The sequence below is a fragment of the Daldinia caldariorum genome (genome assembly GCF_022478825.1).
Source record: "Daldinia caldariorum strain CBS 122874 unplaced genomic scaffold F4812scaffold_20, whole genome shotgun sequence".
NCBI classification, from domain to species: Eukaryota; Fungi; Ascomycota; class Sordariomycetes; order Xylariales; family Hypoxylaceae; genus Daldinia; species Daldinia caldariorum.
Window position 1 is genome coordinate 466,862 of NW_025953056.1, and position 14,281 is coordinate 481,142.

At 48.6% G+C, this 14,281-nt stretch overlaps 4 protein-coding genes across 4 annotated transcripts; 3 read left to right on the forward strand and 1 right to left on the reverse strand.

The window, feature by feature from the left end:
- Window positions 1-259: 259 nt before the first annotated feature.
- F4812DRAFT_462843 (MFS general substrate transporter) lies at window positions 260-2,304 on the forward strand (the record flags this gene model as incomplete). The annotated part of the gene is made up of 6 exons (XM_047938108.1): window positions 260-556; window positions 613-689; window positions 752-1,084; window positions 1,139-1,793; window positions 1,860-2,135; window positions 2,191-2,304. 6 exons carry the CDS (start codon window positions 260-262, stop codon window positions 2,302-2,304), a joined length of 1,752 nt encoding a protein of 583 aa, XP_047786740.1.
- A 446-nt stretch (window positions 2,305-2,750) lies between these two features.
- F4812DRAFT_211640 (FAD/NAD(P)-binding domain-containing protein) lies at window positions 2,751-5,083 on the forward strand. Its single transcript, XM_047930347.1, has 4 exons — window positions 2,751-4,010; window positions 4,135-4,445; window positions 4,540-4,871; window positions 4,949-5,083. Exons 1-4 carry the CDS (start codon window positions 3,295-3,297, stop codon window positions 5,048-5,050), a joined length of 1,461 nt encoding a protein of 486 aa, XP_047786741.1. The 5' UTR covers window positions 2,751-3,294; the 3' UTR covers window positions 5,051-5,083.
- A 2,879-nt stretch (window positions 5,084-7,962) lies between these two features.
- On the forward strand, window positions 7,963-11,691 carry F4812DRAFT_211703 (3-hydroxy-3-methylglutaryl-CoA reductase). The gene is made up of 2 exons (XM_047930348.1): window positions 7,963-11,340; window positions 11,425-11,691. Exons 1-2 carry the CDS (start codon window positions 8,150-8,152, stop codon window positions 11,570-11,572), a joined length of 3,339 nt encoding a protein of 1,112 aa, XP_047786742.1. The 5' UTR covers window positions 7,963-8,149; the 3' UTR covers window positions 11,573-11,691.
- Window positions 11,692-12,500: 809 nt separating this feature from the next.
- Window positions 12,501-14,039, reverse strand: F4812DRAFT_211709 (reticulon-4-interacting protein 1, mitochondrial precursor). The gene has a single exon (XM_047930349.1). The coding sequence runs from the start codon at window positions 13,654-13,656 to the stop codon at window positions 12,622-12,624; it is 1,035 nt and encodes a 344-aa protein (XP_047786743.1). The 5' UTR covers window positions 13,657-14,039; the 3' UTR covers window positions 12,501-12,621.
- Between the last annotated feature and the right edge of the window lie 242 nt (window positions 14,040-14,281).

A 14,281-nucleotide genomic window follows, 5' to 3' on the forward strand; every position in this document is an offset into this window, starting at 1 on the left:
AAATGGCTTTATTCACATCTTACTCATTTGATGCTGCAGACGCCGTATTCCCTGACGCCTGGAGCGGCTATCGCTCGTATTAAATTCTTCCCACTATACTTAACAGGGAATGAATAGTATAAATTGTTTTTAACATGTCTCGCGATATGGCTTACCCGAGCTGCATTTCGTGGCTGGCATATTTCGGCCAAGGGCAGCCGACGAACTTCGTGGTAGTTCAGTTAACGACTTACATTATATTTCAAGGTAGCATTCAGCAATGAATCCTCACCGATCGGCTGAGCGTGGCTCGGATACCCAGGATCTAGAATCTGCAATCAGTGTCGATGCCGATGTCGATGTCAAAAACTCCAAACTTGGTAAACTTACTTCCAATAAGATCGACGACGAGAAAGATGGCCCTGGAGACAGTAACTCAACTTCCCAAAGTAAAGACCAAAATGAGATTGGGAGTTCAAGCCATCCGCAGATGAGCAGCTTACAATTCTACGTCGCGATGGGATCCATTACCCTAGCCGTCCTACTAATAGCTCTCAACAATACCGCCTTAGGAACTGTAAGGAACATTATCTCGGCGTTCTTAGCGATGTACCTGCTTACACTTTCTACTAGGCTATCCCCGCAATCACGGCAGAGTTTAATACCGTAGATGATATCGGGTGGTATTCTTCGGCGTCTCTAATAGCAAAGTAAGTAAGGAAGCGAGAGGGTCTACCGTTCGTCAAACGCGAGGCTAACAAGCCCTATATAGCTGTGTTATGGTCCCGCTCGTCGGGAAAATATATAGGGGCTTTAGGATCAAGCTCGTATTTATTACCTTCATAATTATCTTCGAGCTGGGCTCCCTGATTGCCGCGCTATCTACGTCTTCCATGATGCTCATCATCGCAAGGGCCATAAGTGGTATAGGTGGTTCCGGAATTATCAACGGCAGTTCCACCATCGTCGCCGCAACCGTCCCGATAGCGAAGCGGTCGTTTATAAACGGCATCATACTCGGCTGCTTTGCCGTGGGCCAGGCAGCGGGCCCCCTAATCGGCGGAGCTCTAACGGAAGGGTTGTCATGGCGCTGGTGTTTCTACATGTAAGTTCACTGTCGCCGTCTCCAGCGTTTAGCATCTGAGCTAAACCTTCTTAGCAATTTACCTCTAGGAGGCCTAGTCGTCCTCTTGTTCGTGTTCGTGGTGAGGTTACCCGTAACGAGACTCTCGGAAAAGAAAACCACCCTCGTAGAAAGAGTCCTCGACCTTGATTTTGTCGGTTTCGTCATCTTTGCCGCCGCGTCCGTATTGCTCTTAGTCGGACTGCAATGGGGCGGCACGAAATACCCCTGGAACTCGCCTAACGTAATCGGACTTATGTGTGGCGGATTGGTAGCCTTCGGAGTGGTCGGATTTTGGTTTGCTTACAAGGGAGAGTCCGCTTTACTGCCGCCCCGACTGCTACGAAGCCGTGTCAGTATCATGATCACGATCACGTCGTTCCTACAAAGTGGCGGGTCCGTTAGTTCATTGTTTTGGCTGCCCATATGGTTCCAGGCCATCAGAGGCGTGAATGCTCTGCAGAGCGGCGTGATGCTTCTCCCTTTAGTGCTATCGCAACTATTCGCGTCCGTAGTATGCGGAGCTCTTGTTCAGAAGACGGGTTATTACCTTCCGGAGGTGGTTGGAGGAAACGCGCTCGTGGCGATTGGAGCTGGGTTGACTGCAACTTTCTCTCTAGCCACTTCTGATGGGGAAATTATAGGATATCAGGTTCTCATGGGAGCAGGTCGTGGCTTTGTCTTACAACTCGTAAGCAGTATAACACCCCCGTACTGATTCGGTGCTGGTTAAATGCTGACGACTGCATCGATTTAGCTCGTCCTTGCTATGCAAGCGAACGTCCCCAGAGAAGACGCTTCGATAGCATCGGCGTACGCCATGTTCTCTCAGCTACTCGGAGGCGCGATCTTCTCGGCACTCGCAAAGACTATCTTCACTAGTTCTATAGGACCGGCCCTCCATAAGTTCGCACCCGATATCGACCCGAGTTTGTTAATTAACACGGGCGCAACCGAAATAACTAAAGTCATACCCAAGAGCCAAGTAAAAGGCGCCCTCCTAGCGTATAATGAAGCCATCAACAACATATTCGTGAGAACACTAACTCCCACATGATAGTTCACCCCTGCTAACACCAATTTATTAGTATCTCCAACTTGCGGCGGCAAGTTGTGCTTTCTTAACCGGTTGGGGAATGGGATGGAAAAATCTAAAGCACTTGAAACAAGAAAAAGAGCCTGTAGAAAAGGATGGTGATTAGGTTAATAACCTAGGTGCCTTAGGTAGGTACCTACCTTGTAAAATGAGACCCGATTATAAATATCAATTAATAGAGTAACGGCCTTACGTGTGACGAACCTACACTCAGGTCCGTTAGAGTGTAGTAACTGGGGGCTTGATTTTAGGTAAACAGTAGCGATACGGGTCAAGTGTCAATAAAACGTTGTAAGTGTTCGTCAGGAAGGCTTGGAGTCCTTCCCCTTATATGGGTTAGATATAAGACTTAGATTGATAGCTAAGGAAACGTAAATGAATGACTAGATACATGTTGACTCTTATAGTCCTGGTTGTCCTCCTTATCCTCCCTCTTGAAGGCATCGTGATGTGGTTGATTTGGGTGATTTGGTTGATTTGGTCAAATCAATCAAATCAGTCAAATCAGTCAAATCATACGAGATCGTGACCATAACCGAGGTTTATCCGTTGCCCTTGGAGACCCCGCTCCCGTTGCCTAGACTAGTATGTTTCTGGTAGATGTTGGTTCGTAACATTACGGCGGATTAGACATTTCCTAGCTACCACTTTTCATAACCTAAATACGATACCTTAGGTATAGGTTAGGTACCTAGCCTACCTAACTTACGTAGTAGTTGACAACCTGGAAATAAAGCCCTGGGAACTTCCTCTCCTAGAAATTACCCTTTTTCCCCATGGGCTTTTCATGGGCTGCATTGTAACGTACCAGGCCCCCTCGTCGCGACATTCGCCGCCGTACACTAAGACACTGCCCACATCCTTTCGATTAAATGGCCTATTAGGTACCTAAATTACAATTCTAGTACAAGGCGGTCAAAATTTGGATTATAAGTCCCGTTCTTTACCGTAAATGGTCTAGGCCTGGCCAAAATTACTGACAACATCGCCAGTCAAGAAGCTTAAACCTTCACGACGGGTCTGATAGTAACGGCAAAAAAATAAAAAGGGTTAACTTTCAACCACATCTTTACCTATAAGCTACCTAAGGGTAAAAATGGAACAATGCGATTTTATCATTATCGGTGCTGGACTCTCTGGGATCAACGCGGCTTACCGCTTGAAGACTCAGCTGCCTGACTGCTCCTACACCATCTTAGAAGCACGACACGAGATCGGCGGCACATGGTCGTTCTTTAAGTTTCCCGGTATTCGTTCGGACTCAGATCTTACTTTGTTCGGCTTTCCTTGGCGACCATGGCTACACGATGCGGATATGGCTGGAGCCCATCTTATTAAAGAATACATAGAAGATGCGGCCCGAGCCGAAGGTATCGACAAGAAGATTCAGCTCAAGCACCAGGTCACCGGTATCAGCTGGTCTTCGGCGGAACAGCTTTGGACCGTAGCAGTCAGCGCGGACGGCATAGCGAAGGAATTCAAAGCCAGATTTTTGATCGCCAGCTCGGGGTATTACAATTATGCCAGTCCGCTCAAGACCGTGATTCCTGGCATCGAAAATTTCAAGGGCACGGTCGCGCACCCTCAGTTCTGGCCTGAGGATCTTGACTATGCTAATAAGAAAGTTATCATCATCGGATCTGGAGCTACAGCCATCACTATGGTGCCAGCCATGGTCAAAAAGGCAGGCCATGTAACGATGCTCCAGAGAAGCCCGTCCTACGTTCTCAGCCTGCCCCTATCAGACCCGGCTGGGAAATGGATCAGGAACATTTTCCCAGAAAGAATTGCTCATTCACTCAACTGGTGGCGGTACGTGTGCCTAATCTGTCTCTTCAGCCATAGCGACTTTTACCGTAGCAACTTTTAAAAGCTACCTAGGTACCTATCTACCTAGGTAGGTAGTATGCATACCTAATCAACTAACACTCTGTAGATGCTTCATAGTAGAACATCTCTTCGTTTTCTTCTGCGTCACATTCCCGAATCTGGCGAGAAAGTTCATCGTAAATGAGATGAAGAAAGAATTGCCGCCTGATATTGATGCAGACGTCCATTTCAACCCGAAGTACGACCCTTTCGACCAGCGCCTAGGTTTATGTCCAGATGGTGACTTTTTCAAAGCTCTACGCAGGGATAATTGCGATATCGTGACCGACCACATCGAGACGGTCACAGCAGACGGAATTCTTACCAGATCGGGGAAGAAGCTTGATGCGGACATTATCGTTACAGCTACGGGCCTTCGTGAGTATCCCGTCTCTTTATGGCTTGCCAAATGCCTATCCCTCAAAATTATTTCGTGCAGTGGACTGCAGAGCGCTAATATGGATTGATTTAGATGTCCACCTGCTTGGAGGCATCACCCCCATAGTTGACGGGCGACCTGTGGACGTGGGGTCATGTTATAGCTGGAGAGGGACCATGGTAACTGGTGTACCAAATGCCGGCGCCATTATGGGATATACCGTAACTTCCTGGACGCTCGGTGCTGACAGCTGTATCAAGCTGGTCATCAAGCTTTGGAAGCACATGCAGAAAATCGGCGCGACTTCAGTTATGCCAGTTAACGCCCAATCTGACCTCGCTTCATCCAGGCCGGTTGTGGAACACAGCTCGACGTACTTTGTGATGGCGCAGGGCAGGTTACCGAGGATCACGGGTACATCGCCGGTGAGTTCCATATGTTACTGAGTGTTATTGATCCCCGCCTTGTTTATTTTGCAGTACTGATTGATGTTTCGCTATAGTGGTATGGACGCACAAATACCATATACGACCATATAAAGCTGTGGTTTGGTAGTGTTACAAAGGGGCTGGAGTACACATACGCATCGAAGAAAAACGACTAAGCACTATATATGAGGAACAAAGAAAGGGGGGGGGGGGGGGGATAAAAGGGGTACCAATACGTTATGCACTCGAACTAGGTGGGTATATGTTGCTAATATGAATCACGGCTTCTTCTTTCACTCTTCAATTAAAACTTCAATTAAGAGGGTAGGTATTTGAATGATCTCCGCTTAAAAGTTGGATTGCGAAACTTACAAAAACGATATCCGTTTGTACCAAATATAAGTGGTTGGGGCAAAATGCTGCTTTTGAGCTTCGAAACCGGTCGAGCAACCTGATAAAGTTTGCGCCAATAATAAGGAAATTCTCCCCCTAAGTTTTGACGTGGAGGGGCAACGAAGTTTATCTTATCGGGATCTTGCATTAAGACAATTCCGTGTTTATAAGACTTTGGTTTGACAGCTTCGAAATCACAACGTATCATCTTATCAACCTACGATATAATCGCTGTATTCAGTACTGGACAAAGTCAAGTCTAAACGTCTAAACATGGGTAACTTTAGGCCCGCATTGATTGTGGTAGATCTCCAAGAAGACTTCTGCCCTCCAGTAAGTTACCCCTACCTATTGTCAAGGTAAGGTCAGGTTAGGGTTAGGTATTTTCCTTGCGGCTGTCGATAGATATCTGACCAACATCGAATAGAATGGATCCCTCGCGGTGACTAATGGTCGCGATGTTGTGGAATTGATCAATAAACTTCTAGCCTCTCCTTTCGTGGTTAGGATCGCAACGAAGGATTGGCACCCGCAAGATCATATCTCGTTTGCGGCAAATCACCAAGGCAAAGTTGCGTTTGAGGACACGGTCACGATCGTGAATCCACACAACGAGGCTGAAACGTATGACTCGCAACTATGGCCGGTTCACTGCGTTCAGGGTAGCCCGGGAGCGGAGCTGATTCCCGAGTTACACACCAGTCAGCTCGACATTGTTCTCGAGAAAGGAACTGATCCGCGTATCGAGATGTATAGTCCATTCTACGACTCCTTTACGTCTCCGCGTGTCTATGACAGCGGCCTCGTAAAAATCCTAAGGGAGAAGCAAATCACGGATGTGTACATCGTAGGACTGGCTGCAGATTACTGCGTCAAGAACGCAGCTATCGATGCGGCGAAAGAAGGGTTTAAGACGTATTTGGTGGAGGATTGCACGAGGGCAGTTGACCCATCTGGGTGGCCCGGATGCAAGAAAGAAATTGAGACATCCGGAGCTAAAGTCGTCAGCATGGACGGACCTGAAGTGAGGCGGCTGATGTCTGCACAGTAGCAAGCTGAATCAAGAAAGCCTGCTTCTTATTTGGCGAGGGCCGCTTATTCGGTCGTACCTATAGGTGATCTTAGATAGTTATTCCGCACAAGGAGGGGAGATGCGAAGGAGGGTGGCACAGTAAATGAAAAGGAATAGGTCGAGTCTTGATCTTGTCGGCTTGCGACAGGTATCTATATTGCCAAGCTTTGTCTGTTGCGCAAGGAGGCCGTACTAGAAAGATGTTGGATCTTAATTACTGGGTAGGCTGTAATAAGTAAATTGTGGGAAGCCCTTGTTGAGTTGTAAAAAGTATACTCTTTCGGGCGTATTCTGTGAGTGAAAAGAATGGTTATAACAGGTACGTAAGATAAACTTGGCAAATGTAATAGTTTCCGTGGTAGGTAGTCCTAATGGTAGGTAGTATTGATAATACTAATGGAATTCCGAAATTCTGTATGCATATAACGATACTAGCTTGTCTTGCTAGGGGTTTTATTAAACACGACCATACTTTACTATGACATATATAATTCTACCCTGGCTGTTGAGTTGTCAAGGTATCCATTGTTGTTAGTGTGGACTTATGCTCCCTTTCCCACCAACGCTCTCTTCGTGCAGTAAAGGAATAGCGTTGACAAAGCAGGCAAGATACGTTACTTAACTTCCAAATCTTTGCATTGTAAGACAATAATATCGGGGCTACTTTAAGATGGTGACACAATTTGTCATGAACTCGAGGATAATATATTTTATAGACCTGAAGAAAGCGTGCTTACGAGGAGAGCTAAGAAATGTATGTCTGATTTTTGACGAAAAGAAAAAAAGAAAAGAGGGTGGAATACTACGGTTGGACGGCTCGCACTTTGAATTTGTTAAAACATTCGAGCGTTGCTCCATGTGGTCGAGATGCATTAGCTACTGATTAGCTACCTTAGGTACCTACCTGTGTACCTAAGGTTTATAGCGGCATATACCGTGCGTACCTAAACCTTGTAAGATGATGTACCTAGCTTTTTAGTATCTAATCGATAACAAGCTGGCGTTCGAAGTGGGACCTTATTGGGTCCCCTAATTTTGTGCTTGCGACTTGATTGAGCATTGGAAATATTCCAAGCCAGGGGGTATGTTAAGCTAGAGTGAGCTAAAGGAGGAAGCTTTGAATTTTCTCTCTTCACCGCACCGATAATAAATCTCCACTACAACCCCCCCTGACTTGTCATTATTCTTCCAACATTTTTTTTTTCCTCGTCCAACTATTCTTTGTTGTTCGTGGTCCCTTGCGGTCGAGCCATTTAGCACACCTTGCCGATTTATTCCCACTGTCGTCGTTGGCATTGGCGTTGGTATCGTGCATTGTGCATTGGTGACGAGGTCAAGACCGTCCCTAAGTTTCTCGAGGGAAACTTGTTTGTCTGCTTCGTCAGTATCGACAATCTTACACCTCAAAACCTTAGATTGGCTTTGGACACCTTTTACTTTCTTAATTTACCTCTCATTTCCCGTCATCTCCCACCTCCCACCTCTCACCTCGCAGGCTTGACGATATCCTTGAACGCCGTGCTTCCTAGAACTACCTAGACAATCCTGGGGTAACTGTAAAAGTTGTAGCTATCATAGAAGGTTGGGGAGAAGACAAAAGTCTTTTTTATTAGGTTCGTCCCGTTATCCTCTCTCAAGCTCAAGACTTGTCTCGCAATCGAAATCCCGGTCTTCAGAAATCCTGCATAGGAGCTAGACATCATGGACAGACATCATGGAGAAGGCCTCGACTAATTGCTATTTTTTACCTTACAGCACTAAGCATACTCGTTAAGCGGTCGTCGCCAAATGCCTTCGCCGTAGTAGTAACATGATTGCTTCTTCATTTCTTCCCTCCCGCTTTCGCGGCGAGCAACCAAACGACACACCCGTTCCACCATCCAAGATAAACAAGAGAGTCACGCCGATCCTCCAGTTCTTCTCTAAAATTGCCTGCCTACACCCGATCCATACCATTGTCATCGTTTCCTTAATAGCGAGCACCACCTACGTCGGTGTCGTTAAAGAGAGCCTATTAGATGTGACTAGGAGCGCCAGGACGGCCGATTGGCCCTCTTTAGTAGAGGGCAGCCGAAGCTTGATAGTCGGCCCGGAGACCTCATGGCGTTGGCAAAGCTTCGACTCCGATTCGGCCACCCCAAAGGACGCTGAACACTTGGCCCTTGTCACTCTGGTCTTCCCGGAGTCTTCCGAAGATGCACCTCAGACTGCACCATTACCTCATATCGTCCCTCTCCCTCAGAACCTGAGCATCTCTCATCTTCCGTCCACGGCAAATCCTTTGAGTGCTTATTCCCAAGACAGCGCTTTGGCGTTCGCCGTCAAGTATGACGAGGCCGCGGAGTTTCTCGCGGCCGCGCAGGAGATCCCCAACGATGTTCCCGGTCAAGAGTCGCGCGAAACCGAGCTGGGCAAGGAAGAGCAGAAGATGTGGATAATGAAAGTCGCCAAGGGTTACACTAGGGGAAGCGTAGCACGATGGATTCACAACGCCTGGACGGAGTTTCTTGACTTGATAAAGAACGCCGAGACACTGGATATCATTATCATGGTTCTGGGGTACTTGTCTATGCACCTGACCTTCGTGTCGCTTTTCCTATCTATGAGAAAAATGGGATCAAACGTCTGGCTAGCCATCAGCGTGCTTTTCTCATCTACTTTTGCTTTCCTGTTCGGACTCAATGTTACTACGAAGCTTGGCGTCCCCATCAGCATGGTTCTACTCTCGGAGGGATTGCCCTTCCTAGTTGTTACAATCGGCTTCGAGAAGAATATCGCGCTGACCCGGGCTGTGCTATCTCACGCACTAGAGCACCGTAGGCCCGAAGAGCAGCAAACCAACGGCGCCAAATCTACCAGGTTACTGATGGCTTCGGATGGCATCATCCACTACGCCGTACAGCGCGCCATCAAGGATAATGGCTACGAGATTGTCCGGGACTACGTCATAGAGATCTTGATCCTAGTAGCCGGAGCCGCCTCTGGCGTACAAGGTGGTCTTCAGCAGTTCTGCTTCTTAGCCGCCTGGATACTCTTCTTCGACTGCATCCTGCTCTTCACCTTCTACACGGCTATTCTGTGCATCAAACTCGAGGTGAACCGTATTAGACGTCACGTGGAGCTGCGGCGAGCCTTGGAAGACGACGGCGTCAGCCGCCGCGTCGCTGAAAATGTCGCTAAGAATAACGACTGGCCTAGGCAAAGCGCCAAGGGCCAGGCTGATGCGCCTCTTTTCGGCAACGATCTTAGGAGCAGTAGCGTTCCCAAGTTCAAGTTCTGGATGGTCATGGGCTTTATTGCCATCAACGTCGCCAACCTCTGCACCATTCCTTTCAGGACCTCAGACGTTTCCAGTGTCTCTTCGTGGGCTACGGGCTTGGGAGGTGTCGTTAGCTCACCTCCTCTCGACCCGTTTAAAGTTGCGTCCAACGGGCTAGACGAGATACTCTACAACGCGAAGAGCCACTCGAAGACGACGGTAGTTTCCGTACTGACTCCCATCAAGTATGAACTCGAATTCCCTTCTATTCACTACGCCGAGGCACCCTTAACCTCAAGCCACGGCCACCACGGTAAACGAGACAGCTATCCTCAATTGAACGGCTACGGCGTAGGCGGACGCATGGTCGGCAGCCTTCTTACCAGTCTGGAAGACCCTATCCTATCCAAGTGGATCGTGGTCGCTCTGGCCATGAGCGTCGCCCTCAACGGTTATCTATTCAACGTAGCTAGATGGGGCATCCGCGATCCCAACCTACCAGACCATCCTATTGATCCCAAGGAGCTTGCGGAAGCAGAGCGATTCAACGACACGCAGTCCGCAACGCTACCGCTCGGTGAGATCCAACCGAAGCAGTCGCCGTCACAATCGATACCTGACAGACCTATCACCCCCGCCTATACTGACGATGAGAGTGTGAGCAAGCCTCTTCCGGTTGCTCCGCTGACGTCGTCGTCTGTGCAGAGAACCCAGGCCGAGCTGGACAGGATGTTAACGGAGAAGAGGGCACATGAATTGACCGACGAGGAAGTTGTTGCTGTATCTCTGAAAGGCAAGATCCCTGGTTACGCGTTGGAGAAGACTCTCAAGGATTGCACGCGAGCCGTGAAGGTTCGTCGAAGTATCATCTCGAGGACCCGGGCGACGGCAGATCTTACTAGCCTTCTAGACCAGTCCAAGCTACCGTACGAGAACTACAACTGGGAACAAGTGCTCGGCGCTTGCTGTGAGAACGTTATCGGTTATATGCCCATTCCCGTCGGTGTAGCTGGCCCGCTCGTCATCGACGGTAAAAGCTATTTCATCCCCATGGCTACTACTGAAGGTGTGCTCGTCGCTAGTACAAGCCGCGGCTGCAAGGCTATCAACTCTGGCGGAGGTGCCGTTACAGTTCTTACGAGCGACGGAATGACTAGAGGACCGTGCGTGCAATTTGAAACTCTCGAGCGTGCCGGCGCTGCGAAGCTCTGGATCGACTCCGAGGTGGGTCAAGCTGTGATGAAGAAGGCCTTCGACTCGACCTCGAGGTTCGCTCGGTTACAGACAATGAAGACGGCCCTTGCTGGAACTAACCTTTTCATCCGATTCAAGACGACAACCGGCGACGCCATGGGAATGAACATGATCTCCAAGGGTGTCGAGCACGCGTTAAACGTCATGGCTACCGAAGGCGGATTTAGCGACATGTCTATCGTGTCGTTGTCTGGAAATTACTGCATCGACAAGAAGGCCTCCGCGATCAACTGGATCGACGGCCGCGGTAAGGGTATAGTCGCCGAAGCCATCATCCCGGGTGACGTGGTTAAGGCGGTGTTGAAGAGCGACGTGGATAGCCTAGTCGAGCTTAACATCTCGAAGAACTTTATCGGATCTGCTATGGCCGGTGCGGTGGGCGGTTTTAACGCTCATGCGGCCAACATCGTCGCTGCCATCTTTATCGCTACCGGGCAGGACCCAGCGCAAGTTGTGGAGAGCTCGAACTGTATCACCATCATGAAGAAGTAAGTCTAGGACTTTTTTTTTTTTTTTTTTTTTGTATCGCTTCTCGCGCTAACATCGTCAATAGCCTTCGCGGTTCGCTTCAGATCTCTGTATCTATGCCGTCGATCGAAGTCGGCACAATCGGTGGAGGTACCATCCTGGAGCCCCAGAGCGCTATGCTCGACATGCTTGGCGTCAGGGGTCCTCATCCGACAAATCCTGGAGATAACGCGGTTCGTCTCGCTCGTATAGTTGGTGCGGCGGTTCTTGCAGGCGAGCTTTCGTTATGCAGCGCTCTCGCAGCCGGCCACTTGGTCAGGGCACATATGGCACACAACCGTTCCGCTCCTCCAACCCGTAGTACTACCCCAGCTCCAACTGGCGCAATGACGCCTGTCGGATTGACTATGACGAGCTCAAAGAGCTCCGCCGCTTTCGATCGGGCGGCGTCGTCGAGACGTTGAATGATGGTCTGCCTTTTTCCTTACTGTTATTCAGTTTGCGGGCTGTTGGAAATTTTGAAGAAGATGCGCTCCTTATAGAGCATAATGATGCATTGAGCTAGGCGTTTAGCGGAATCACGTTTAGGTATATGTCTAGGGAAAGATTGGGATGTTTTATGCGGTTTGGTTGGGTGGTTGGCGGAGGCATTCAACCAAGTCGAAAAGGGGGGTTCGTGTTCTGAGAAGTTAATCCTCTCTCCCCCATCTGAGCGAGAGAAGGGATATGACAGCTGGGACGAGCTGAGTAATACGACAATATCAAACGATTGCTTGCGCGGAAGGAAGAAAAAAACAACACCAAGACAAATCCTACCCGATAGACAGCCTAGAAAGACGAAAGGATAGACTCGTGCTACTTTGGACGGTTGCGAGTGAGTTTGTTCCCTATAGTGGAACCTTGAGAGAATACCACCTCCTACTGTCGTTGACTGTATAATAAATTCTATCGATAGATATAAGTTTCTTATTAATGTCTCTGCGGCAATATTTTGGTACTGTCTTTGGGATTGGTCTAGTACACTCTTACTGAGAATTAGATACCTCACTTGTTGTATCATGACTTCTGCTAGTTATACGAACTTTGTCGCTTTGATAGAGTAAACTGTTAGATAACTACAAACTATAGCAGGTGTGGTACATGTATGTTCATAAGAGGTAGGTAGGTTAGGTACCTAAGGTAAGGTTAAATACATATGAATATCGATACTCCTCCCAGTGAGATTAGTTGTAACGCCCTAAGAAGCCTGCAATTTGCTATAAACGACCGAAGTCAACCCATAAAATCCCAAACTCAGGCGCCTATTTCGGATGTTTGATTACAATCTTTCCCCTGGTACGTCCCTTCCTCAGCTTTTCGAAAGCTTTCGGCGCGTCTTCATACTCAAAAACTTCGTCGATAACGGCCTTAACTTTTCCTTCCTTCATCCATTTCGCAATCTGCTCAAGATCGTCGTGCGAGTTATTCGTAACAAGGTACTTCCAATTCCTCTTACCGCCGCCTAGAAAGGAGGGCAGGAACTGCCTCGACATAATATTGGTGATATTGCTGACTGAAAATTCGCCTCCAATTTGCACGAACTTGCCCTCCGGGAGCAGGAAGTGATCGGAAGCCTTGTACAGATCCAACGGCGTGCCGACGTTGTCGACAACCAACTTATATATCTGGCCCTTCGCCTTTAACACTTCGCTGACGTTCTCTTTCGTGTAATCGATGACCTCGTCTGCTCCGAGGCTGCGGCACAGCTCTACATTCTTACCCGAGCAACTCGTCGTCACATGGCAGCCCAAGGCCTTGGCGATCTGGATTCCGAATGTGCCTGTTCCTCCGCTGCCGCCGTTGATGAAGACCTTGTCCCCCTCCTCAACGTTCGGCGCGATGCATTGATAGGCCGTCTGCCCCGCTGTGCCGATACAGCTTGCGTCTTCGAGGGACACGCCTTCGGGCACGAGTGCACACCCGTCGAGTTTCGTGCATATATATTCGCCTAGGGTGCCATATCTGTTGGGCGCGATCCTGCCGAATACCTCATCACCTACGTGGAAAGCGCTGACAGCGTTTCCCGTCTGGGCGACAACTCCGGCATAGTCCATACCAGGCGACGCAGGGGTGGGTATCAAGGCTCTCATGGGTAAGCCCAGCTCGGGAAACTTGTAGTCGGCCGGATTGAGGGAGCTGTAGTGCACCTTGACGACGATGCTATCCTTTGGGAGCGGCGAGAGAAACGGTACGGGCGCATCTTGGACCAATTGGATGTTCTTCTCAATTCCGCCGTTCGTCGAGTTGTAGATCCAAGCCCTCATTGTTTGAGGGCTGGGTGAAGATGTGTTAGACATTTTTGTTTCTTAGGCGGTGGATATTTGGAGTTTAAATGTGGAGATGAAGTTTGTTGAAGAAGGCATATGTGGAACTTGTGTGAAATTCAAAACATCTTTACGAAAATATACCTGAGGTAAGCTAGGTACCTAGGTTAGGTGCCTCTGTCGGGTGAGCGACATGCGACGGGCAGATCCGCCTTAATTGTTAAAGCTCGGCTTGTATGACGTCATGTACATGCCACCACTATTTCTTTAATCGTCATAATTTTTGAGCTCAATCCCTCAACCTTGAGGGACAACTTTGCTGACGGCTATCGACATCGCCGTTTACCTTATAGAACACCAAGTTGGTGACGAAATAACAGGTTGGTACCTAACTTAATAAAATACCTGCATATGACAACAGGGCCTCTATCAACAGAAACCCGTCCTTGCTTGTACTTAGTAGACTACCTGTATTAAGTTAGTAATTTGAATATCCTCGACTCATGACGGCGGCCGAATGCTTATGTCACGAGACAACGCGGATGAGCCGGATGCGACGAGGATGCGACGAGCGGAATAGGTTGATTTATACCGAGACGCAAGACGTAGCACCGACACCGCTGACAACGCTGTTAAGCTAGGCGTCGACCAGTTTTGA

Bases quoted from the DNA above. Each gene is read 5' to 3' on its own strand.
- F4812DRAFT_211709 (XM_047930349.1), bottom strand. From the start codon at position 13,656: ATGTCTAACACATCTTCACCCAGCCCTCAAACAATGAGGGCTTGGATC.
- F4812DRAFT_211703 (XM_047930348.1), top strand. From the start codon at position 8,150: ATGATTGCTTCTTCATTTCTTCCCTCCCGCTTTCGCGGCGAGCAACCA. The intron at 11,341-11,424 runs GTAAGTCTAGGA...GGTTCGCTTCAG, and splicing joins TGTATCACCATCATGAAGAA to ATCTCTGTATCTATGCCGTC.
- F4812DRAFT_211640 (XM_047930347.1), top strand. From the start codon at position 3,295: ATGGAACAATGCGATTTTATCATTATCGGTGCTGGACTCTCTGGGATC. The intron at 4,011-4,134 runs GTACGTGTGCCT...AACACTCTGTAG, and splicing joins CATTCACTCAACTGGTGGCG to ATGCTTCATAGTAGAACATC. The intron at 4,872-4,948 runs GTGAGTTCCATA...GTTTCGCTATAG, and splicing joins GGATCACGGGTACATCGCCG to TGGTATGGACGCACAAATAC.